This window comes from Harpia harpyja, chromosome 5 (genome assembly GCF_026419915.1).
Source record: "Harpia harpyja isolate bHarHar1 chromosome 5, bHarHar1 primary haplotype, whole genome shotgun sequence".
Taxonomy (NCBI): Eukaryota; Metazoa; Chordata; class Aves; order Accipitriformes; family Accipitridae; genus Harpia; species Harpia harpyja.
In genome coordinates, this window is record NC_068944.1 from 62,281,986 (window position 1) to 62,306,535 (window position 24,550).

At 41.5% G+C, this 24,550-nt stretch overlaps 1 protein-coding gene across 1 annotated transcript in view; it reads right to left on the reverse strand.

The window, feature by feature from the left end:
• Nucleotides 1–22,947, reverse strand: part of CSMD3 (CUB and Sushi multiple domains 3) — a 767,625-nt gene extending 744,678 nt beyond the window's left edge. The window contains exon 1 of the mRNA XM_052787755.1: nt 22,598–22,947. Within this exon, the coding sequence (XP_052643715.1) occupies nt 22,598–22,775 (178 nt within the window). The 5' untranslated portion in view covers nt 22,776–22,947. The remainder of the gene's footprint in view (nt 1–22,597) is intronic.
• Nucleotides 22,948–24,550: the final 1,603 nt, after the last annotated feature.

The following is a 24,550-nucleotide window of genomic DNA, read 5'->3' on the forward strand; positions in this document are numbered from 1 at the left end:
AACGGTTAATAAATGTGTGATAGAAGATAATCCAAAGGGCAATGCATGATAGAGTTAAAAAAATCATAAATATTCAGAATCACAACATCGCAGACTATGTCTTAGCAATCTGTTCTGGATCAGCTACCTCTAGAATTTATGCTGGGAACATTTTCCTCTTCTTTTTTCTTCCTACCAGTTCTACTTCACATATACTACATCTGTATTTTACCATCATTTCGTATTCTCTTAGTGGACTTTTGGACCAGGAGTTCCTACAACAGCATCTTTGTGTCATTGTTGCATTGTCTGTATTTGAAAGTAAGGCTGCTATCCCAAAATGGAGAAAACCACATTTGACATGTAAGTAAGACAATTCAGTTAGAAATGAGTAAGGTAAGGCAGCTGTTACTAGGTAAGAGAGTGAATCTAACAAATAATCCCAGTTTCTAATAAATCACTTCAAAACAGAGCATATGATGAAGAAAAACCACTGAGAAAACTGGGCCTGAGTCTTAATTACCACAAAATGTTTTACATCCCACTAATAGTATAAATGTATGTGAGAGCTAACATATTGACAGAGACTGAAAAGACAAGAGCAATTATAATCTTCATAGTCAGCATGAAAGCTTTTTAAACATACTTCAACATCTACTAACTAGAAAGGACTATCACTTTTTTTGTCTAAGCAGCATTATGCAAATCCTTTAAGAAAAAGTTAGCTGTGCCAGAGATTATTAGAAAACTAGTATTCTGTGAAAGATGCTTTTTTTTACTAACACCTCGAAACAGTGCCAATATTTACTAGCTGACACTGCCTGAAGTGCAGCTTTTAAACATGCTGCTCCTGATCAGTAGTAGAGAGAACTGAGAATGGTATTTTAGAATAAAAATAAACCAAATCACTGGGCAGATCATCTGCCTGGGTGTCATCTTCTTCCCTACACACCTATTTCCCTTCCCACTAGTTCACATATAGAACATTTGTGGTTTATTTTGAATGTCAAACCATGATTATATGATTGTACATTGTAATTTCTTTTCAGCAATGAAAAGGAAATATTTCTGTGTGTTCAAGTTCTAAACGATTAGCGCTGGATTTACCTGTGTTTCACTACTTATATCTGTGAAGTCTATTTTGCTTATTTTTAGCTAGTGCTATGGACCTGGAGCCCTGTGAAGTCTACAATGGGCCCAGTGAACTTTGGATTCATATTTAGCACAATGCTGAACTATAGTGCTGTTTGTTTTAGTATTTGGCAGTGCAAGGAACTGCATCTAATCCAGAAGTAGTGTGGTATGTATGGTAATCTTTGTAAGATACTGTGTTTTAAGGCTTGCCATAGGATCTTTCATTTAGTAGTTATTTTGTTCTCTGCTTCCTCCCTATTGAAATGGCTGAGCAAATGGTAACTAAAGCTCATTGTTACACTAATTTCTTTAATGACTCACTTTAGAGTACTTACCGTATGTAGAATATGAGGCAATTAACATTTTCATTAAAAACTATTTTGTTTTGTTTCTCTACATATTTTAGGCCCTTGCTAATCTGACTTGTATAGGCGTGAAGCAATGGACAAAAGAGTCTGCTTCAAAGATCGTTTTAACTTTTTCTCACTGCTAACACAGTAAGGTTCTGACACTTCCCATTATAAATACTAACACTGGCTACCTGAGACATTTTTCAGGTAGTAAACTCAAGAATATATAAGTTAAGAAATGTCATAATTGCATGTTTCCCTATTTTCAAAAGCTGCAATCAAAGTGTCCTTCAGGAAACACATTAATATTTTCACTATCAGAGGTATAATGTTAATATTACATACTGCATGAAAACCGGGTCACTGCTTAAAGAAGGTTGGTCAATATAAGGCAGAAGTGAGGTAGAATGGAAATACATTTATTCTGCTGTAAACTTCCTTAGAAAATCTTTTTGCAGCTGAAAAAAAGTTAAAATAGACCTCCTTCTGCTTTAACTTTGCTGGGTTGAATGATTTTGCATTGAGATCTACAGATGGCTCCCTGAAGCTGCGATTCCCCATTATGTCTCAGCATGTCTGCAGTTCAGACATTACCAATAATGAAGGCACTTGTAACTGTACATAGCTTAGCTTTCTTTCACTATGTTCGTCTTGGAAAAATCACCTCCCATTCCCTTATCATTCACATGTCCCTCAAAGTACAAATGATTTCATACAACACAAGCACAATACAGTAACAGGCATGAGCCAAAGAGACCCATGAACACTAGAGTAAGGAAGCCGGCTGCTAGGGAAACTAGCCTTCATCATGACTGCATTTTCTTGTTCTTCTCTAGTGGAGGGGAAAGCACAGGGGCTGTTGCCAAAGGCATTATGAGCCTGAGAAATTTGCTATACATTTTAGGCAAAGTGACAATGACAGGAATATTGAAGCCATCCTCAAACATTTTCTATGCAGTGAGAAAGTGAAGAGTTGCATTTTTGTTGAAAGTTTGTATCACTTTTGTGTTAACTTTTTTAACTAGCTTAGTATAAACTGGTAAAATTTAATAGTGAAGTATCGCTGATGTTCTTACTATTGTGTAAATTAGCTCTTATATTCAGGGAGGGAATAAAAGTAGAAAAAAAAATCTGTTATGTTACGGAACAAAACATTAATAGGAGAATACAGATAGAATGGGCAAACTTCATACAGGCTGAAGAAAACATCCTAGGAAAATGAGAAGCATAAAGAGGATAATTTGAAAATAATATGATGTTTGTATGCAAATAAGATGCTGATGATCTTCCTTGTCTTACAGTATATTCCACTAATTTGCCATAAGGCAATGTAAAAAGCAATAACAGTGAGCTAGTATAGTAGGAAACCTTTGAATGTTCAAAGGCGACATTCAATCATTTAAGGCTCACAATATAACGTAGTGTGAAATTGTTATAATACGGTGGGAAATGGCCTACTTAGCACAGAGGATGCTCCCCTCTGCATGGCTGCTTTGTGCTCTGTGGAGGAGCATCCGGCATTCTCTGCAGGACCACTTGCTCTGTACAGGTGAGTGGCTCGTCTGGCTCACTGATGGAAAAACCTCCCAGCTGAGGGGAGAAAACAACAGGAGGGTACCTGAAAGAATTGTATGGCTTGCTATTGAAGTCATGTTTGCATGGCAGTAGCAACTTTTAACCCAAAGGATCACAAAGTGTATTACGAACTGAAATTCAGGCTGTCCTTTATCTGTCTCTACAGAGCAGCGCCTCTGGAGTCAGGCCAGAACATGTTGCCCTAAATGCACACACAAGGATCGTTTGGCTTTCTTTTCCTGCTTTCTCACTCACAACAGGGGAAGTCATCCCTTGCTTGTGAAAGCTGAGAATTATGCTGAGATAAAAAGAATCCCCAAACTATTCTCAAATGAGAACAAAACAACCAACCAACCAAACAAAAACCTAGCACAAGGTTTATTATGGAAACGGTAACAAAAATTGATTTTGGTGAGGTTGCATAAGTAGTTTCAGTGCATAGGTGTTTGAATTGCATTGGGAGGAGAAGTAATATTTCAAAGGCAAAACTAAGATCCTTAATTTAGTTACAGTTAACTAGTAACCTACAGTACATTTTTCTCAAAATGCAGAAACAAGTAACAATTACTTTTTCTTATTGTTTTTGCAAATATAGAACTTATGTTCTCAAATTTATATCTGAGTCTTTGAAATTCGTAGAATGAGAGGCACTTGCGTAATCCTCCCTTTTTACCTTCCATTTTCTGAAATTGAAACTTTTTTTAGGAATTGACAGAAATAAGAAAAAAAGAAAAATATGCTATTACAAAGGACTGAGTTCACAGCCAGGAGTAAGCGAAAGAGGAAACACACATGCTCATGTGTTTATTTTGTAGTTGTGTAACAGTAATTCAGGAACCTGCTGCCTCTCAGCTGAAATGTGCTGGTGGATTGTAGGAAGTAAATTATTTCAGCACTTGTAACTGTGTAAATTTGGTTGTATTGTGATATCCCATGAATTGCATGAATGGACACAGAGGAAGTTTCAGAAGCTAACATAGATGGCCAGCAAGCTCAGAAGGATGAGCCACTGAGCAGATGCATGAGTCTAAATGGCAACGTTGATACAGTTGTTCAGTTCTGGTTTTAAGATTTTGCATACTTTAGCATTTTAAATAAGATTATTCACTCCGCTAGACAGCAGGGAAATGTTTGGTTTCAGATGCAAGACATGATATATTAATGAGCTGAAACTGAGAAATAACCCATATATAAATGCAAAATGAAAAGTAATATAAATGTGAAAGTGGGATAATTCTCAGAAAAAGTATCTCTTCCAGGTATGAAAGAACTCTTATTCTGGCAATTTTGAAAATATTGTAGAGTATCATTCCCAAACTGTACAGTAACAGATTCATAGCCCAATACTGAAAAATCAGTAAGATGTACACTTAAATCTCACCGAAGCTGGTAGAAATCAAGTGTTATCTGAGAGTTTATCTGAAAAGAGTCATTTTTTTCTCCTAGAGAAAAATCTAATTCCCAGAAACTTACTTCCCCTCTTAACAGCATGTATTAGTGAACCACAATGATAAAAATGAAGTAGTAGTTGGAAGTTTGGGAATAAATCCTTCAATACAGGTTGATCTTAAACATTAGATTTTTTTTGCCATCTGCACTGGATTTGGACCCACCCAGCTTCTCAGAACAGTTATAAAACAAACCACTGTTGTTTCTTAATATGCAGATATAAGACAATATTACTTGCTCTTTTTTACTTTGCTATTTATGTAACTGAAAAAAAATATTGCAATAATAACCCTAGAAAGGGCATATAAATAGGTTTTTATGAATTATTATTCATGATTTCCATCTGTTTAAAGTAATTAAAGCAGATGATATTTGACCCACTAACTTCAAGATTTTATTTTTGTTTTTCTCTAGCAAAGGACAGTAGCAATTCCCTTGAAGCCAATTTCTTATACAACTGTAAAGAACTGAAGACTTCAAAGTGCATTTCATACTACAATGTATATCCTGATTTTTTTTTTGAAATCTAGTGGTAAATTGCAAACCAAAGTACCTGAGGTTTTACTAACCCACAGATAACGAAGCTGTTTAACAGAGAAATTAACTTATTCTGTTTTTCTCCTGATCATTACCTGCAAGAATGCAGTTATTTGGTTTGGAACTGTGCATATTGTATTACACTCAAATTTATTAATTTTGTATTCAAACAAGAAAATAAGCTAATGAAAATTCTGTATGGAGGACACTCCAAAATAGCAGTTAATGCAGTTTCTGGCAACAGTAAGTCATAATGATAATCAGGCCAAAAAGGTCTCTGTGCTTCTGTAACATCAGAGAAATATAGAAATCAAGTTTTGAGATCACAGTCACAACAAACATCGGCACTGTAACAACACTGTTTGCTTAAATCAGATTTAAATGATTTCTCAAAGGGCTATAAACACAAACTCTACTTCCATTCAATCCAGACATGCATCAGTCCTATGAATACCTAATTTACATGTAACATTATGCAAAATGTTCTTGGTATTGTGCTTTTTTAAACAGATGGGACTGAGCTTAGATGTAGTTTAAGCAGACATGAGAGAGTATGTGAGCATTATTATAATGTTTTTGTCGAACTAAAATAATGCCAAACAGTACCGGCAGCCATAGAATTGTTATGAGCTTGCATTAAGTATGTTGAATTGTTCTGTGTAAACCCCACAAAAATAAAGTTTTCCCGTGAGCCTGTAGGGAGTTTAAAAAATACGTGGTTGAACAATCATGAGCAAAAATGTCGACACTGCTGTCCTTTCTTCACAGAGAGGAAGAATCTTCTTCTGGTTTGATAGAGGGTATTCTGTGGGAAGTAAATAAGATTGGAAGAAATTATATGGGAGACGGTTTCTTCTAGTTTAACACAGCTGTGTCAACAGGCACAGGGAAAAGATGGAGATACTGAACATTAGAGCATCCTTTGAGGCAGGACTTTTCTGTGGAGTCCCTTTGCTTCCTATCTCTTTCTTACTTTGGTCAATGTTGATATTTACCATGGGGCAGAGACGGAGAAGAAAACATCAGGTTTTGATGGAATGATGCACTGAAGCTCCACAAATTACCCTTAAACTAGTCCAGTAATTAGGAGTGTTAAAAAACATTGTGAACAGTAATGTGATTAATATTGAACTTCAAGTCTTCTTTTTTCTCCTTTCTTTCCTCTTTTCTTTTCTTTTCTTTTCTTTTCTTTTCTTTTCTTTTCTTTTCTTTTCTTTTCTTTTCTTTTCTTTTCTTTTCTTTTCCTTTCCTTTCCTTTCCTTTCCTTTCCTTTCCTTTCTTGTATTTTCTTGTATTTTCTTTTCTTTTTTCTTTCTTTTTTCTTGTCTTCTCTTTTCTTCTCTCATCTCTCTTTTATTTTCTTTTGTCTTTTCTTTTCACATTGAAACAAAGGACTGAACTCGTATGTGAAGGACTGAACTAGTATGTACTTAGCAAAATGTTCTACTCAACTATATCTGAAATGTCTCCTTTTCATCCATTTATTGCAAAACTGAGACTTGGCTTCATGACTGGCTTCACTGACCAATTTTTTCCCTGTGATTTCTTTCATATCTGAGACAAATTCAAAGTTCTGCACAGCTTTACACTTTTCCACATTGTCCTGTGTACTACAGTTGTGTGTATTTATCCCTCATCTTGAACAAGAAATCTTTATTTAAACCTTCAAAATCTTGTAACTTTTCCAAAACTTTCTATGTAGATTTCTCCAGGCTCACACTCATCTTCTTGTGTAAAATATATTTCATTGTTTATCTAAGATGTTTCCATCAACTCTGAATTAAATTGCAGCTATCTTGATAAGGAGGTAGTTTCCTTTTGGTTTTGTACAGTGCTAAGGAACTCTTCCTACATGGCAAGCGCTGCCAATGCTGCTGTGTAATTTATCACTGAGCAGTGAGGAGTCAATGCACCTTCTAAAACAGTCACTTTCCCCTAGCATTTAGAAGCAGTTGCCTTTTAGATTAAGCAGAACTATTATTTAATAAATCTCAGAAATGCCCCTCAGAAGATTAGGAAAGGAAGTGTAGAAGGTTATTTAACATACTCTGCTTAGAGAATTTAGATAGCAGACTGTAATTATCCAAATTGGAATTTGGCCAGCAGATGAAGGCTAATAACAATATTCTGTGAAAAATGCCATGCAATCTTTCAGGACCAGACATGCCAGCAACATCTCATCTGAAACATGGGAACTGCAACAGCTCAGTGTCCCTAACACTTTGCTTGGAATAGTAGTTCAGTTCAAATTCTAGAAAGAAAAGTACTTCCAACAGAATCAGCACCATTTCCTGCAACTTTAGAAATATATTTTTTAAGTCTGCTATTAAAATACTAAACAATCTCATTCTACCTCAGAAGTACCATGAAAAGCATTCTGATTCAGCCCACAAAATATTTATGGCTTTTCTGTCTAATGGAGAAGGCAACATATACAGGCAGCCCTCTTCTCCAGTGGTTTTGGGGCTTGACCTAGTGAGGTTGGGTGCTTATGTCAGATGTTCCAGAGCTGAGACAGATTCTTACCCTTCTTTCAATGGCTGAACCATAAGATAGGAAGTCCAAGACTAGAGTTCAGAAATGTAGGTTATGTCCTATATCCCACATACTTCATGTATGAGAGAATTTAACTCCACTAGCATTAACAGCAGCTAATGTGCTAAGGGCTGGGATTTCTGTGGACTGCCAATAGGGAGCTCTCAAGAGAGAAGCACACTGGAAACTGTCCATAGGCTTGCACTCTTACTGTATTTAGGCACCTCTGTGAAACTGTGATTACAAGCCTGACTCTTTGTATTGGGCCTTCATGCTTGGGCCTTCAACAGCTCTCCCAAACACTTTAGTTAGAATCATAGAATCATAGAATCATTTATGTTGGAAAAGACCTTCAGGATCATCGAGTCCAACCATCATCCATGCCCACTAAACCATGTTCTGGAGCACTCTGTCTACTCGCTTTTTGAATACCTCCAGGGATGGTGACTCAACCACTTCCCTATTCCAATGTCTGACAACCCTCTCAGTGAAGAAATTTTTCCTAATATCTAACCTAAATCTCCCCTGCCGCAACTTGAGGCCATTTCCTCTCATCCTATCTCCAGCCACCTGACAGAAAAAACCAGCACCCACCTCGCTACAACCCCCTTTCAGGTAGTTGTAGAGAGCAATAAGGTCTCCCCTCAGCCTCCTCTTCTCCAGGCTAAACAGCCCCAGCTCCCTCAGCCGCTCCTCATAAGACTTGTGCTCCAGGCCCCTCACCAACTTGGTTGCCCTTCTCTGGACACATTCCAGCAATTCAATGTCTTTCCTGTAGTGAGGGGCCCAAAACTGAACACAGTACTCCAGGTGTGGCCTCACCAGTGCCAAATACAGGGGAACAATCACCTCCCTGCTCCTGCTGGCCACACTAATTCTGATACTATTTCTGATTTGTTGTTGCTTCGGATTTTTTTGCCATGTCAAGTCAGTGACAAATTTCTTCTATGATAATTCCTCATTGCCATATTAAAAATTATTGATTGGATCTGTTTACTCATACCTTACAAGAAAGGTGACTCAAAAAGTTTGAAAAATTAAAGTTAAGTTAAACTTTTAAGCATCACTGGCTGCTTTTACAGTTCCACAGAAAATGCTACATCTTTTTTCAGATAATTTCTTTGTCACTACTACCTCCATTAAGTGGATGTCTGGAAGAAAGTATAGCATTGCTACAGTTCAGCATTTCCAACAAAAAGTTCCTTTTTTCCTCCTTTCAAGAATTTATATATTTAACTCCATTGTGAAAGATTAGACAGATAAAGAAGCTTTCAGTAGAATCACAATACAGGTAATTACGGGTCTGTCAGCATTTCCATTATGAACTCCATTTAGCATTAAGGGCTTAGCATTTTTCCATCATTTCAGAAAATGTCACACTGAAAACTGGCATGCAGATTAGCAGCCTGGATGCAAATTTGTTTACACAAAATATTTAAATCTGCTCAGCTGTTTTTGATTTAGATATCAGCCAGAAACTTTAAACTCTCAGGGTTTCTCCTGTGTTTTTGCCAACTTCTAGACCAAATCACAGTTAAAAAAAATGTGATTGGTTAATAATCTGTTGACTCATTTTCTTCTAAAGTTTTGAAATTATTTACTTTAGGCTTTAAAATGGATTTTAGAATTTCCACTCATCTTGCAATTCTAGCCTTTCTCCTGCCATCTTTATAAATGAATGATGAGTTACAATAGGATTCAAAAACTATAATAAAACCTGATAGTAATCTTAAAGTCTGAAACATTTTTTTTAGGACTCACTTAACTACCATCATAAGACAGTGAACAGAAATGGACCAAAGCCTGTAAGCTTTTTGAGAGTGTCAATTACTTAGCCCACTAGCTCTAATACCATTTTAGGCTACTGGCCAAAAAGAATCTGATGGAGTTCAACTGTTAAAGTTTTCTAGTTTCATCAGTTTAGTTCCATGCATGGTATGAGCAGTTTTGTAGAACTGTCACATGCTAAATAAACTCTTCTGCAACAAAAGGAAATATTTTGCTTGTTATAACAATCTGCTCTGTTCTGCTAAAAGTCAGCGACAAATCTTCTTTTCATTTCAGTGGGGACAAGCTCTAAAATAATGTACTAGTAAATATTTCAATAAGGTTATAATTGAATCACTCTTGTTCAAAAATACACTTCTCACTTGAGAAGTAAGAAGCTTTGAATGGGAAGACTTACAGCCACCAAGCAACATGCAATAGAATCACTGTTATAAACATTAATTGAGCCATCAATAGAAATGAGACAGAAAAATAATATTAATTCAGAAAGAAAAAAAAAAAGGCACTGAGATTGTAAAATACAGATATTCAAGAAGATAACTAGCATATTGAAAATCCTGATAAGAGATGGGCAAACAGGAAAAGTCAATGATACTTCTCAAAAAATGCACAGTCATCCAAGTGTGCCAAAGAACAGGAATCTAGCCCCAAACAGTCTGTGAATTAAAAGCATGAAAAAGTACGTTACAAAAGAGATGGTGCAAATAAACTTTGTGCAAATGAAGCATGGAGGAAGTAGATGAGAAAAAAAATTAGCAACTAAATATATCCAAATCAGTTTGGCCAGAGGATGTTCACCTACAGGACACTGTGTACTGGCTTAATAGTGCAACCCCCCCCCCCCTTTTAAGAATGAAGAAAATGTTCTTCAGAAAATGTCTCAGATAGATAGCATTAAAGTACAGCTATATCTTCAGGAGTATCTGCAAATTCTTTAATGATGATTCAATGCTCATTGTATTGTGTACTTCATTTTTAATAAAGGACCCATTTTCCTTATAGTTACCTCAGACTTACCCTAAATCCTAGCAGGCAATTAATGACTTCTTAATAATTATAGAGGTTCTGCTGAGCAGATTCTCTCCTTAGCTGATATCTGTGGCACGCTGTGACTCTTTAGATTAGACATTTGTGTTAACTCAGCTGTCAATGGATTTCGAAGAGGTGACCAGTACAAGAGGCCCCAAAGGGAGCAATTTGGAACAGCAGCTTTCACAAGTCAGATACATAGCAAACTCTCTTGATTTCATTGAAATGCTCAGTCATTCTTGGAACAAGCGAGTAACAGAATCCCTACAAATCTAGCCTTGTTTTACCCTATGTGATTTTTTTTTTTGCCTTTTGTATTTCTTTTTTTTTTTTATTATTAATCTATGAAATTCTGTAGAATTTAGAGTCCTGACTAGTCTGTTCTGGTCGTCCCAGAATAATGATATCAGTAAAGGATACAGTACTACTATTAGAACTGTAAAATTTCCCTTACCATGTCACATGGACAGTTTCATTGCATACATTGGAGCTTGAAAAACAGAGAAGATACATACATCTTGGATTTCCAAAACATGCCAAGTGTCCAAATTTTAACCATCTGATTCTATAGTGTTTATTTCTATGCAAGTAAGGATTTTATCTTTAAGTTACTATTAGTTTGACTTTTTTTAATCATGTGTTTTGAAGTTTCTTTGTTTGGAGTGACCAGGTTTTATTTTGGTTACCAAAAAATAATCTTGTAGACAGGCACAATAGACTGAAGAATAAAAACAAATATATCTGAAATTCCACTCTTCCAATCTCGCCTCACCTTCCTGCAGATGATTTAAAATCCAAAGAACATCCTGAAAAAGATGGTAAGTCTAACCGATGATTGTAAGGCTAGGAGGATATTTAATTTCCTAACAGATTACCCTTACGTGGTTATTACTTTGGGCCACAAAAAGACTTTACAAATGACATAGAAACTGAAGAGAACTTTCTATATTTTACTGCAGGCTTTATGTTTTTGGGAGTTCTCCAGTGGTACTTGTGGAGTGGGAAGAGTTTGGGAAGGGAGCCCAGAAGTGCAGGGGAGGCTGGATAAATTGGGAAAAATTACAGGAGCTAGCTGATGAGCTAGAATTTGAGTGTAGTAAAAATATATAGATAGAGCTTAGGAGAGTGGGGGGTTTTATGGGTAGCTTAATTTAAAACTAGCTGAAATTAGTGTAGAAACTCATACAAATTTCAGTGAGCTGCAATTGTAGTACTAGAAAGATTTAGGAATTTTGGAAGCATATCCTTAGGAAAGTTATGGAGGCAGGCATGCAGGGGTCACGAAGGCTGTTGAACTTGTTCTATATTAAACATTGATTCTGTTGCTCATTGCTATTTCAGATAAATAGCTCTGAGAAGCATAAGTTTGTCAAGATGTTTACAAAAATCACTGTTTTATATGGTTGATTTGTGCAACTTTCCACTGCTGACAATGAAAATGCCAATAAAATGTATCTTACCTATTTGTCAGGGGAAACTTGTTATCCTTGCATGAGAAGACATGAGAGGTTCTGCTGGCACTGTATCCTCTATGAAAAACACAGAAATGCTGTTGCTAGTCTATTTTTTTTTTTCCACAGAAGGGAGCTGAAAATTATACTTTCTCAAGAGTGCTGAAGTACTTGGGTAGAAAATTGGGCCACTGAAGAAGTATAATAACATTCACATTCTTACAAGAAGTCTATAATTGCTATAAGGAGAATATGGTTGAATTTATGATATATGAAAGTTCATTAAATAGAATCTATAAAAACCTCTAAAAAAATATTCTCCCAAATGTCAGAGGTATTTTATTTTCCCAGGAGGGAGTTGCCAAGATTGAAATAAAGGGTAAAGAGGTGATATTATCAAAGTCTCTGAAGCTAGTAACTATGTGAATTGTGTGAAGGAAATTATTGGCCTCCTTCAAAAGAGCTCGCAGAAAGGATCTGCTATTGAAAAGAAGAGTTCTGAATGGAAGTGGTAGATATGCTGATTAGTAATGTGGAAAGGAGTAGGTAATGATGTTCCTATTTGTTTTTAAGTTGAAGATCACACCAAGAAACTGAAGACTGAGCAGTTAGCTCCCCTCTTTCTGTTGTAAGAGGACATTTTTCAAGCCCATGAAATGTAAAAATGTTGATTTTTTTTTCTCAGTTTCAGGACCCTTTATTGAAGGGTCTAATTGAAGATGAAATCTTCTAGCAGTTTCATATGAAAGGATTTCATATTCGGTAAATAATGTGAATGCTGTAAAAATCTTAGCCATTTTAGTAAGTCCTAAGAGGGAAGGATCATTGTCATGACTTTTGCTAAGACATTCACTTGTTAAAGTACAATTTGTATCGTTGCTTCGATACATCAGACTGATGAAAATTTTCTAATCAGGTAAGCACTTTTGTGAGCACTATATTGATGTAAAGATTTTTGGAGAAAATGTCTTGCCCTTTCAGTTATACATTATGAATTATGAAATATATGTATTTCTTCTCTTGTGATCATTAAAACTGCCATCTTATGCAACAAGCATTGCTAAAGTCACTAGCAGTAGTCATATGATTAAGTATAAATGTCAGTTAGCATAGATATATTCAAGGGAAAACACACAAGATGAGCATAGTCATGAATTAAGCATAGGTTCTTCTTGATAGAGCACACAGCTGCAGATGCCTGCTACCAGAAGTGCTGGTGTGCACACAAACACACTCGCATGTGCCTGTGTGTGGGTCTGTGTTCCTACATATGCCCGGAGATGCATGAAAAAAGTGTCTTTTACCACAGAGCTGATTCATTGACTTGACCATGTGAGGTAGCCAAAGACATATTCTTCTTTTCTTCCCTTCACCTTTGGTTAACCAGGTAGGCTTTCCAAAAGTCAGGATTTGGACCCTTGTTTTCAAGTATGTTTTAGCTCTTGTGATTTTGGCTGAGTATATTACATGTTTTTAGACTTTGAGATGGTGGCAAACACAAAGAATGTGCTAGCAGAAGATAAATACAATGAAATTAATGTGGAGAGTCCCTTATTTTTGTGATTTGTTTTTCCTAGATAATTCAGCATTTTCAAATGTTACTATGTATCTGGAATATATGATAATCCAATAAAAGTAAAACCAAATTGCATTAATAATTATCTCTGAAAGCATTCTAAACTGAAATCTATTTTCTCAGTTCCTCCCAGTTCCTCTGCAGCTATTAGCAGCCTTCCGCAAATTCTAAAATGTTTTACTGGAGAACAAAAATTTAATAAGGAATGTTGAAACCAGGTTGTAAATTGGCTGTAATTCAGCATATGTCCTGACAAAAAGCATGAGTACTCTGTGGTTTTAAGGACTACAGCTGACGTTGTGTTAGCATACTACCATTACATCGAATCTAGTGGACTGATCCCCAGAAGTGCTAACATGATCAATAAAATGTAGAAAGACAGAGCATTTTCTGACTGTATCCAAATATATAATTTATTTTACTTAAATACAATCATAAACAATTTACTTCATAATCTTTATGCTTATAATGCAATGTGAGTTTTCCAAAGAGCACGTCTATTGAAAATTTCTAGTGTATTGTAAAATACATGGCTTCTGTTATAACTTATATTTCCAAGTCAAATGAAAGGTATGTACAGAAAACTGTAATTCAAAACTCAGTACGAAAAGAAACAGAGGCAAATGTACTCTCAAAGGTCCTATTCTGGACTCTCCTGTTGTTTTCAATGGGCTCAACAACAGGCAGTTTAGAAGCTCATTTTATATCCTGTTTTATAACTTCCATTCACCTTTGGATCAAAGCTGATCTACAGAAGCAACACCACAACTTTTAGTATAGACTTTTAAAAGATTAGTTTTAATTAGACTAAGCTTCAATTCCCAAAGCAAATTGCACAGCAATCAAGAAAGCTAAGTATAGTAGAATGTGAAGTTTTCCTTCTGGGTTAGATTAAATAGTGGAGGAAAGGTTTTGTAATTCAAGTAGTTCCATCTCAACACTATGTTGAAACAAGAATAATATCTGTACTATGTATTTATGTAGGTTATTTTAGCTAAGGACTCCAAACTACACTTGCAGATACCCACTTTCTGAGTCTGAAAGCAGTTCTATAAGAAGATAATGATCACAGAGGGATCATTCTAACTGCCCCTGAAATACAGCCACCTCTGAGATGTGATATGTCATCCTCTTTAAATGACAATACAAGTATTAAAACAAGACACAAAATAGCACAAATACTTTTTTTTTTTAATTTGAAGGGTGACTAGAGGTTTTCATTCTAATAAAACCAGTTTTATAGAAACTATATTTAGTAAAAATTTCCTAAATCAGTGGGAATAAGTAATTGTTTCAGTTAATTGTTAATATGCTAGGATCAGGTTTTATTAGTGTTTTTAGTAACTGGTGGTTTTTTTCTTTTCATCAAGCTTTCCTCCTAACATTTGCTAGCTATCACTACTTGTACTCTTGTTTTGTTAGTGAAATCAGTTATGTATTATAGTAGAACTTTCTTCTGAGATTGGGAATACACAATAAATTAAGAGGTAATGGATACTTAGGAAGCACATACATTTCAAGTTGTTACCTGCACCTTTGTAAGCTAACAATGCAGTCTGTTGAATTTCTTCATAACATAACGGAATATATGAATATAATCTCTATATATGCATATTATAGATGTATGTGTACACATATGTGTATACACAATTCCATGAGAATGAAAACAAGCAAGTTATAATGCATAAAGATAAAAAGCTAATAAGATATGTAAATATGGAAAACAGACAAAATAGAATTCAAGGTCAGAAGTAGTGATTCATCATCTGTATAATTCAAGTAATTACTCACTCATTTCTGCCTCAAGCCTGCAGATTCCTTTAGTCCTACTGCAAAGACAATCTGTGTTATTTACAGGCCTCGGGAGGTGAAAATTCATCACCCTGTGAATCCTTCTGTGGTTAAGTTATTTACTGTTATTCACCTTATTTCTATGATACAATATGAAAATGATACATGATGCTATGATGCTTTTTGTAGAATCCAAGGGAAAATGGGCAGTCCATCTCTCTACGTCTGCACTGGTTGCATCCCATTTTGCTCTTTGACTATACAGTCCTGTCAGAGGACCAGTCCTGGTGGAATCCCTTGTATGTCGTTCCCCAATATGTTGAGGCTCGCTTTCTCTGACTAACACTGTTCCTAAATCTACAAACTTATCTGTCTAACATTTCAGACACTGGGAAGGAGATAATGAATTTCCACCATTTCCTTCTTTGACATTTACAACGGTATTCAGCACTTATAATGCCAGAATTATGGAGCCATAGTAAATCTTACGTGATCTGTAAGAACAAGGCAGTGAGACCATGAATGCAAATCTGCCCAAGAAAAGTAAACAACTGCAATGTAAACATCTACAAAAACCTGGTATGTCTGTCTGTGTGTGCATGTTTATTTCAAAAAATCTTCCTCATAGTCCAATATCCTTGTCCTTTCAGTTTCCCAGAAGAAAAGCTGGATGTTGGGAAGCAGATATTAAATGTTTCCTAATACTACTAGGCTTTTTTTTAAGAGGCAGGTGACATCCTGTACATTACACACCATTCACCCTTCTATTTAGGTCCAAGATAATTGCCAAATACTGTCCCTTGAATTTTTGATAAATATAAAGATTCTCTCTTTTGGTAGAGAAATTGTACAGTTTCATTGAGAAGGAAACATTCTGCGAAGTTGTTTGAAAGGCACATGTTTAAAGCACGTAAGAGTTCTGGAATTTTGTAATAAACTTTAGCATGAAAATTCTTTAATCAAAATGGTGAGGTAAGTTTTATAGCCTTGTAATAACTACTTTTATCATACACCTCTGATTTGTTACTTAAATATTGCTTCTTCAAATATCTCATGTAGTAAGAGCTTCCTTAAAATTATAGGGGTCTAAGAAAAAAACAACAACTTAGACCAAATTGTCTGTTCTGACTGTTCTTTCCTGGGAGATTGCTTTGGAGTAACTGGTAAACTAATTTCCCTCAAGGGCTTTGTTCTGTTGTTTCAATCTTAACCCTTATGTCCAGAAATACAAGCCTTATGATACTCATCAGCAAGAAGTTGTGTCTGAGATGTCACAAGCCTGTTGACTTAGAAACGAAATTTTCTATTAGTGGAGAAGGAGAAAAACAATTTTTGCAGCAGATTGTAAAGGCTTTCCTATTCCTACCAGTTCCAATTTATCAGATTCTGTAGAATTAACATTTTACATATAATTCTAAGTTATTTTATAGATGTTTTCCTTTGACTTTTACTGTCTCTCTGTGTCCCAGCATTATAATGATGGACTCACTTGGCCTTGCTTCAGAGGTGTTAACTAGTTCCCCAGGCTCTCACTGGACCCAGCTAAAATCAGAAATGCTCAATACCTCTGAAAATCAGATAGTATCCAAGACACTTGTTTATTAAAAAGGAGGGATACAAGGCTATGTTATTCTTCATAACCTTTTCTCTGAAAGGGTGTTACAATCATGGAAATTGAACCATCCCCACAGGATATTTCAAAACTCTTTTAAAATTTCTCTAAAAAATATCTCTGCTTTTCTTTCTCTTTACTAGATCCATGTGCATTCAATGGTTACAAATCTCAAATTTTGGGGGTTGACCTGTGTAGCACATCAACAACACTGGGTATAATAAAGTCAATTTTTTTTACAAACTTTCACACTATTCAGTGCTTCCAGCCAGATGCAGAGTGTGAAGGGTGGAGGATGTATATGAATGCAATGGTATAAAGGGAAGGGAAGGCAAGGCAAGGCAAGGCAAGGGAAGGTGGAAGGCAAAAGGCAAGGCAAGGCAAGGCAATACAAGACAAGGCAAGGGCAGCAGGAGAGAGAATAGACAAGTGATGGAGCACAGGCCAGTCCATGCCTCTTAAAACATGATGTTTGGAAAGCAGTCTCTAGCTCGGGAGACCCAAAACTACTGGCTGCTGAAATCCAGGATAATATGCTAGTGTCTCTGTACTTGCTGTTTCTCCTATCTTTCCCTAGACTACTGCTAATAGTCACCGTTTGAGATAAAGAGCACTAAGCTAGATGGGCAATTGATCCTACTTGATTTGTTCCTCAAAAACAAAGAAAAAAATCCCCCCCCAAAAAACCAAGGAAAAAACCAGGTAGACTACAAGTTTCTGCTACGTTTATTGCACAGGAGTTTTGGAAAAGGAGGGATTTGAAAGCACATCCACGGAATTCTTTATGTCTCGTGGGCTGGTGCTTACAAGTCGGGATGTCGATAGGGGAGTTGAAGATACAACCTGTCCCTCTTCAGCCTGTGTGGTTGCCTGGAGCCCCCAGCCCGCTCCCGCGAGGAACGGGCTCATTGCGCTCAGGGAGTGAGGGGCTAGTTCTGTATCTTAAAAAAAAACCCCAACCAACCACCCTAATGCTGCCTCAGACTTGCAAACAAAAGACTTGCAGGAGTCACCGAGCTAAAGCAAGCAAAGCCAAACGACGGAAGAGTGTATTAAGAAGGACTCCCAGGAGGTGCGGGGGCCTCGGGCGGCTGCTGAGGCCGGTGCCGGAGCCGGAGCCGGAGCCGGTGCCGGTGCCGGTGCCGGGCGCGGGTGGAGCCTGCCGGCGGGCTGCCGCCGCTCCGTGCCGGCCCCGCCTTGCGACTGCTGCCTCTCGCAATGAAAAAGCGGAGACTGCGGGCGACGTTCCTCTGTGCCCTTTGTGGATCCCTAAGGCCACCGGGCAGGGGAAGGAGAAGCGGTCCCTGCTGCTGCTGCTGCGAGGGGATGCGTGTTTCTTCGTTTTGCCCTGCAGAAGAGGAGGAGGAGGAGACGTGCGCTAAGCGGGGGGCATAGCGGAGCCTTGGTTTAGCCCTTAACTGAAGGAGAAGGGCGGGGGTGAGAGAGGGTAACTTTGCCTGCAGCCCCGCAGAACTGTGTAGCTTGGGAAAAATCGCTTAGGTGCTGTGCAGAGGAGCCCCATGTGGTCTGCGGGAGCTGATGGGAAAGAGGCACCGTAGAGGAGCTGAGCGTGTGCGGAGGAGTTGAAAAGGAAGGGCGACGTCGTCCCTTCGCTAGTCAGTGTCTCCCTGCACCCCTGCGTGCGTACACACACACAAACACACGCACACAAAGATGCAGCAGCAGCAGCGACCGTCTGGAACTGAGGAAACCCGAACCCACTGCTACTCGCCCAGCCGTTTCCGCTTCGGGGACAGAGCGAGCACCTCGCTGAGACCACCCGTGCCCCACCGAGGAAAGCCAGACGCCAGTAACCCCACAAGTCAAGTGCCTGGGAAGGAAGCTGTGGGGAGGGGCTGGCGGAGCCCGAAGGGAGCGGGGCTGAGGTGGGAATGGGGGAGAAGGGAGACTGCAGAGGTGGCTGAAAGAAGCAGGGCACGCTTTGTCCCTGCTCAATATTTCCACATGCCAGGTACACATCAGTGGAAATGGAAATCTTTTCCATTTTCTCATCCCTTCTTCTGTCAACGAGCCGTTTAAAATCTCACTGCTTCGTCTCCCTTTTGTTTTGAAAGCTGCCCTTGTTCCACTTGTCACAACTGCAACAGGGCAACAGAGGAACAACAGCAGAGGCAAAGCTTCGTTTTAGCCAGGCAGACAAAAGAGCGGACCTTGGTGCTCTCTGCTCTCTGTCTCGGAGAGACAGCTAAACAGAATAGATGGAGGAGTCTTGTGGTCTCTGGTCATTTCACCCGATTTCCTCTCTGGCTTGCTTCCACAAACAGATCTCAAGCGTTTTCTAATTTGTTTATTTTTCTGGTGAAGGGACATGCCAAACCGAAGGGGTGCATGTGCAGGTATCAGTGGTTTCTCTCTTAAATCCCATGAGGAAAAGCTCACTGATGCTGCTTCATTTTTAGGTTTGGTTTTTGGGGGGGGTTTGGGGGGGGGGTTTGCTTGGTTTTTTTTTTTTAATCCCCTCTCCTCCCTTTTCTGTAAGGGAGTTGGCTGGTGGAGGTTTCCACTCCCTGCTCCTCCAAGCTTGGTTTGTATTTCCCATGCCTAAATGGTTCTTCTCATTTCTCCCAGGGGTGTGTGGGGGGGGTGGGGGTGAGGGAGAAGGGGAAGGAGCTTTCCTAGGTGTCTTGCACATCTAAAGGGAAGAGCACAGGATCCATCATCCCCTGCAGCTGGCCAGGAATCACCCTACTTGGTATTTTCTAAATGTTTGGGGTTTTTTGTTTGGTTGTTTGTTTATTTTAATGCCTTCTGTGCCTTCTCTCGCTTTTCAATGGTGCCATTTCTTTGATTTTTTCCTCCATGTCTATCCAAGAAAGATTTTGTTGGAGATTGATCCGCAGCATAATGAGATATTGCGTAAGCAGTTAGATATTCATTGAAGAAACTACAATTTCTCTGTACTCCAGCTCTTCCTATCACCCCTTCCCCAGCAGTTCTGATAATTTCCTTCCTCCCATTTTCTCCTTTCTTCTCCCTTTTCTAACCCCTCCCAAGTATTGTCGCAAGGTTCCAGAGGCACGAATTTATAGATAAATGTGGAGAATTTTTTTGTCTGTATGGATATATACAAGGAGCGCATAATCAATCAGATATGAACATGGCTCCGTAAGCACCCTGGGATAGTTTGACACCTGTAACAGTGGGATAGCTGTGGATCGAGACTGGAGAAATGGCGACAGGACAATGACAAAAGCAGGAAGGGCCTGAGACGCAGATATCAAGCAAAGCTGTGGAAGTGGTCTGGATGACAGGAACCTCAGCAACAGTTTGGGTGTTACAATGTGGTGCTGGACTATTCAGTAGAGGTGATCAAGCAAGGAATGGTATGGGCTAGAGCTTGCGGAGGTGGGGTGTGGTGAAAAGGCCTTGCCAGGCAATGGTAGAGCAGATGCAGGATCTGGGGAGTCACCTTGCTCCCAACATCTGGAATGTTTTAAATGGGTAGGTATTCATTCATTGTTTGCCTCTGCCAAGGTTTCTGGGAGCCGAAGCGTGTGCTGACACAATGGGAATGTAAATCAAGGTAAAATGTATTCATTCACGGAGTGGGGAGAGAACTAAATATAAACGCCCAGAATAGATGCAGTGCTGCATTCAGTCTAAGCCAGCTCTATGGAGTTTCGCTGCCTAAAGGAGCCCGCACCCAGGGTGTAAAATCCGACCTACCCGATTTGCAGTTGCTGGGAGGACCCCCCGGTCCGAAGGAAGTCTATGGAAACTGCTAGGGTCAGCACCTGGGAAGCTCAGGCCCTGACAATAGAGAGGACCCAGCTTCGCAGCGTGTCCCTGGGACTGTACGTGGGCAGGAAGAGAAAGGGCCAGTTTCGCAAAGCCCGTTTTCTCTCTTTTTCTTGGGCCGTTTTAGGTGCTTCACCCCAGCTTTGCCCTCAGCACCCAGCGTTTTTTCCTCCCCCCACCCCCAAGGGCAAACGAGGCGGCTTCTCAACAGGTGCTGTGGAAACTTGCACCGCTCCCGCGGCCACCGCGACGCGGGGAGAACCGCCTGAGTCCTGAATTTTGTAGGATGCTGCCGCCCCGCGACTCCTGCTCACAAAGCAGCTGCTTCGGCAGCAGCTCCGGAGCCACCCGGTAGCCCCGGCGCCTCCGTTCCGCGCCTGCTGCGCGCCGCGGAGCGGCACGGCGCGCCTCGCAGGCAGCGAGCCCATGACTTGCCAACGATCGCAGCCGGCACAGGGAATGCGTTAATGACAGCGGGCTGAACCAGGGGAAGGAAATGCTCCCCGAAGCCCCGGGTCGGTCTTGGTCGCAGACCTTCTCCAGAATGGGGCAAAGCGCAGGGAGCAGCTCGCTTCAATAGATGCAAGCGGAGGGAGGCTGCCCGTAATTAAAACGTGCGTTAACGTCGCAGGCAAGCCCCTTCCGCTTATATCCCCCGCGCCAGGATAACGTGGGATGAGGTAAAAGCCCTCGACACCCTCTCCGTGAAACACTAGTTATCTTTTCAACGCGATGCAAATGGGGGGACAAGCAGCTGCAAAGCTCTACAATAAACTGTTTCATCCAAGGCAGAGCCAGCTTGGGAAGGCACGCCTTTGAATGCCCCCCCCTCCACCCCCGCCCCCCCGCAACACACCTCCTTCCCACCCGTGCAGGCAACCTCTGTAGGCGATAACCAAGTCTAAAAACTCGGAGAGGATCGATAATGTCTACTAAATATTCTGGGAATGTATGAGTGTGGCGGGGAGGAGGGATGATGATGAGGAGGGGGATAAAAGGGTGATTAATCAGGTATTAATCACTGGCCACAAACAAGGGGAGATTATTTCGGGTAGGCAGCCGACTGTGGGGAGTTGCAGAATAGATCCTTTTACTGAAGGCACGCGTGATGGGATCAGCACTTCATCGTTTAGCAATGCCTGTGTAATTTTGAAGGTGCACATTATTCAAGCCACATATTTCTTCTTTTCTCTGCATGTAGCATTTCCCTTAACTGTCTGCAAGCACAGACTTAGTGAAGATATTTATGCCGCTAACTAGAGGCTTCCTTTTTGCTCTCCTTTCATGAACACAGAAGCAGGAAGAAAGCAAAAAAAGAGAAAAAAAACCCCACCCACCCCCCCATCAGGGAAAAGGGACCAAAGGAGGGAAGAGAAAAGGTGTCGATCTTTGCACCCAGCGGCAGACCATGCCTTCAAGGCTGAATTGCTAACGTACCTTCTCGACAGCCAGGGAGCCCTGCATGCATACAAACAGCTGAGCGTGAAGCGCATTTCGGGCTGTGAGACGGCTACGCACACGCTGGGCTCCTCCGTAACTTTCCCCACGCAACGGGTTAAACTAATAAGTGCATCGATACAGGCATTCCCGCAAAGAGCTCGTGGCTCGACCGAAAACCAGAAATGTAGGTGACCCCCCCCCACACACACTACCATCATCATCACCTTAGAAAAGTAATCCGGTGGGATTTGCTTGAATATACACTAGTTAGAGGCTATATGAACCAACTCACGTCTCCGTTTGAGCATACTGCAAGAATATTTATTGAGCCCCAGCTCAGTCACTGCATTGAACGCCAAGCCTGGCAAGCAAATACATTTCCTATCTCCGAAGAGAGCTCTGAATCAACTCCTTCTTTCCTCCCCGCTTTAGCGATCATTTATATCTTTCCATTGCAAAGTACCCAGGGTAAAAATATAAAATAAGAGAGAAATATATTTTGAAATACACGTTGGTATAAGGCGAGAGCTTGCAACGCCCTGACCAAAAGCAAACGCACCCCTAAAAATATACCCCTCAAATACTACCCTACCTTTCACACACGAAACCATCAATAAAAAGACGAGGTTCCAAAATGTAAATCCACTTTTAATCTCCATTTTCTTCACCAGGATGAAGTCCAGCCGGCCACATTCAGTACATCCCCTTTCCCAAAAGTCTGCTAATTTCGATTCCTTTGCACGGATTTCCCTTCTGCAGATCCCTTTCATATTACTCTCGAGAGCTCCTAATTCCTATTCCTTGGCCAGGCGCAGCGGAGTTGTTGCTGTTGATGGTGCGCGGTCACAGCTTGGAGTGAATGGTGTTTCTGGGATACCACAGCAACCTTGACGAGGACTCAACCATCTCTCCAACGGGGGCACAAAGTCTCAGCTACTCTCGATCGTGTCTTTTCCTTCCCCCCACCCCCCCGCTACCCCAACTCCCTGCACAGCCGAAACCCACCACAATCCTGGCTCCTTACAGCATCCACCAGGAGCCACGGAAGAGCATCTTAAAGCTCAGACGCTCTCTCGAATAAACTCCAAACAGTATTTGCAATTGAGATTCTCCCCCCGCCCCCCCGCTCCCCCGCGAGGATCAATTCTGCCTAGGAAAACGGCTCGGGAAGCGGTAGATAGAGTGGCGCGGTCTCCCCAGCCTCCCGGAGGAGCCTCGGGCAGCTAACACGGCGGGGCGCATCCATCCCGCCGCCGCTTGCCGAAGCAATCAGTGCCTCGTTATTAAGAATTCACGTGCGGTGCTCGGGGGCTGCCGTCGTCACCGCCGGCACACGCTCACGCTCACGCTCACACACACACGCGCCTTCGGGCACACAGCTCGCACGGCCGCATATGCGCCTCCGAGGGGATTTGCAGGCTAATTGCTCTGCGTGGAGACATTAATTACAGGCCGGTCTCCGCGGGCGCGGGGAGGCGGTGGCCGGCAGCCGCGGCGGGCACAGCCCCGCTCCCCGAAGAGCGCGGCCGCAGCCGCGCCCGCAGCTGAGAGGGCTCTTTGCCGCGGCGGGCGGGGGGGGGGGGGCAGACGGCCCCGCGCAGCCCCGCGCAGCGGGAGGACGGGCGGGCGGGGCGGCGGCAGGTCCCCGCGGGCCGGGCCGGGCCGGGCGGGGGCGGTGCGGCCGCGGCTCCGCCAGGAAGAGCGCTGGCGCCACCTAGCGGCCGCGCCGCCGCGCCGCCGTGGCCCCTCCGCGGGGGGCGGGGGGAGCCCCGGCTGAGCGGGGAAAGGCGGCTGCCGGCCGGGGAGGCGGGAACCGGCACCGACCCCGCCTCGCGGGGCTCGGCACCCGCGCTTTCGGCTCCCCCCGCCCGGCGCAACTACCGCGCAAGGGGCGCGGGGCGGCGGTTCCCTCCGCTGAGGGTAGTGCGCGGGCGGGGCGGGCAAGCGGCGCCTGCGGTGCGGGGGTGCGGCACGTGGGTGGGTGTGCGGGGGATGTGTTCCAGGTGTCCGTGTGGGCTGGTGCACTCTCGTGCGTGAGGGGGTGTGTGCGTGTACGGGGGTGTGCGCGTGTGGAACCGTCCCTACGGTGCGAGTGCGTCTGGGAGGGCCCGCTCGTGTTAGTGCGTGCGTCGCGCGTTTTTTGCGCGGGTGAGCGTGTGTTTGGGCGCGTGTGTGTCTGTGCGCACGCACGTGCTGTCGAGTTGAGTGCGGCTGCACGTGTGTGATTGTGTGCGTGAGCGTGGGCACGTGTATTTCTGTGTGTATGTGAGTGCGTGTGTTTGCGTGTGTGCATGTGTGCTTGTGTGATTCTATGCATGCACGTGCATGTGTGTGTGCGCACGTGTTCTGTGTGTATGTGCGTGCGTGTGTGTGTGAGAGTGTGCATGGATCTGTTCCTGTGACTCCGTGTGTACATGTATTTTGTGTGTGCGTGCATGTGCCTGTGTTCTTACACATCAATGTGTGTGCCTCTGTGTTTACACATGCTTCGGTCTTGTACATGTGTGGGTATGTGTTCATTCATACAGCTTTGCATGTGTTTGTT